General features: G+C 60.2%; 1 protein-coding gene across 2 annotated transcripts in view; it reads left to right on the forward strand.

The window, feature by feature from the left end:
• The first annotated feature begins 1,129 nt into the window (after window positions 1-1,129).
• The window catches only part of STMN4 (stathmin-like 4), a 3,012-nt gene continuing 2,467 nt past the window's right edge, over window positions 1,130-1,674 (forward strand). For both annotated transcript variants that reach the window (XM_009869344.1, XM_009869345.1), the window contains exons 1-2: window positions 1,130-1,142; window positions 1,469-1,564. In XM_009869344.1, the coding sequence (XP_009867646.1) occupies window positions 1,130-1,142; window positions 1,469-1,564 (109 nt within the window). The remainder of the gene's footprint in view (window positions 1,143-1,468; window positions 1,565-1,674) is intronic.

Consider the following 1,674-nt stretch of genomic DNA (forward strand, 5'->3'; position numbering starts at 1 on the left):
GGACATTTCCAGTGGGAAACCCCTCCGATGCCACCGACACCCCGTTTACATGCCCCAGAAACGCCAGAAAAGGGGGAGAGCCCGGGGGTTATTGGGGTTTTAATGAGTTTCTGGGCGTTGCCACCTCATGGCAGGTCCTGTGCTCACCCACAGATTGGGGAGGGGTGTCCTGGGGATGTCCCCACACTTGGCCCACACCCACAGAGACCCCAGAGAGGGTCGTGGTGGGATGCAGGAGCAGGGTCCTGGTGCTCGTGGACTGGCAAAGGGCGAGCTGAGAACTGATGCTCTCTAGACATGAGGAGGTGGGACAACAGGGATGGGCTTGGATCACAGCAGAGGCTGAGTGTGAGGCGTGTTGCTCCTGGCACGCGTGTGCACACGTGTGGGTCCTGCAGACGTTGGGTAGCTCGGAGCAGGGAAGGACCAGACGCATCCCACCGGCATCTGCCATCATCCCAGTGTGTGTCCGTCACTTCCCACCGCACCAGGGCGTGCCCGTCCCAGCAGCACGTACCCACCACCTCCCACCACATGCATGTGCATCACACTATCCCGGTTCGTGCTCACGTAACGCCACGTGTGAGGGCCCATCCCACCCTCCCAGTGCGTCCCTCACACTGGTGTGTGCCCATCCCACCAGTCTGTGCCTGTCCCACCAGTCTGTGCCCGTCCCACCAGTTTGTGCCTGTCCCACCAGTCTGTCCCCTTCCCAACAGCACGTCCCACCTCAGCTGTGTGTCCCTCAAACTGCACCAGCTCACCTCACCAGTATGTCCCCATCACACCTCACCAGCATGTCCCCATCAGACAACACCAGTATGCACCTATCTCACCAGTATGTCCCCATCACACCTCACCAGTATGTCCCCATCCCACCAGTATGTGCCCATCCCACCACACTGGTACATGGCCTTCGTACCAGACCAGTGTGCACCCATCTCACCAGTCCGTATCTATCTCATCACACCAGTGTGTGCCACCTCACCAGTCCGTGCCCATCACACTGCACCAGTCTGTACCAGCCCTACGTGATGGTGTCCCCAGCCCCTGGGACACCTTGCACTGACCCTGGCTCTTTCCTCCCCCAGGAACACTCTTGCTACAGACGCCCAAGGATCTCCACGCCATGACTCTGGCTGGTACGGCACCATCACGGGGCCGCGTGTGGGGAGGGGGGACAGCACGGCGTGACCAGCCCCATGTACCCAACCCTGACACCTACCTCCTGCTGGGACACCCGTAGTTTGTGCTCCGGGCAACCCCTGCCCTAGGATGCTTGGTAAAGCATCCCACCTTTGCGTGCCTCAGTTTCCCCTTTGCACACCTTGTTTCCCCCCCAACTCAGATCACTCTGCTTGCAACACCTGGGCAAATTTGGATGCCCATCCCCATCCCAGCCCTTCCCTGGGACACCTGGCAGGACCCCCCCACCTCTCTGACCCCCAAACCCACCATCTCTCCTCAGCTTACAAAGAGAAGATGAAGGAGCTACCTCTCGTCTCCCTCTTTTGCTCCTGTTTCCTCTCGGATCCCCTGAACAAGCCAGCGTACACGTATGAAGGTAGGACCCTGCTGCTCACCCATGGTTGGGGTGTGTGTGAAGGGTGGGGACTGCAGACACTCCCCACACACCCCTTTGCCTCTTCAGGGGCACCCCCCAGCCAAGAGAGG

The sequence above is a fragment of the Apaloderma vittatum genome, unplaced genomic scaffold (genome assembly GCF_000703405.1).
Source record: "Apaloderma vittatum isolate BGI_N311 unplaced genomic scaffold, ASM70340v1 scaffold31515, whole genome shotgun sequence".
Lineage (NCBI taxonomy): Eukaryota > Metazoa > Chordata > Aves > Trogoniformes > Trogonidae > Apaloderma > Apaloderma vittatum.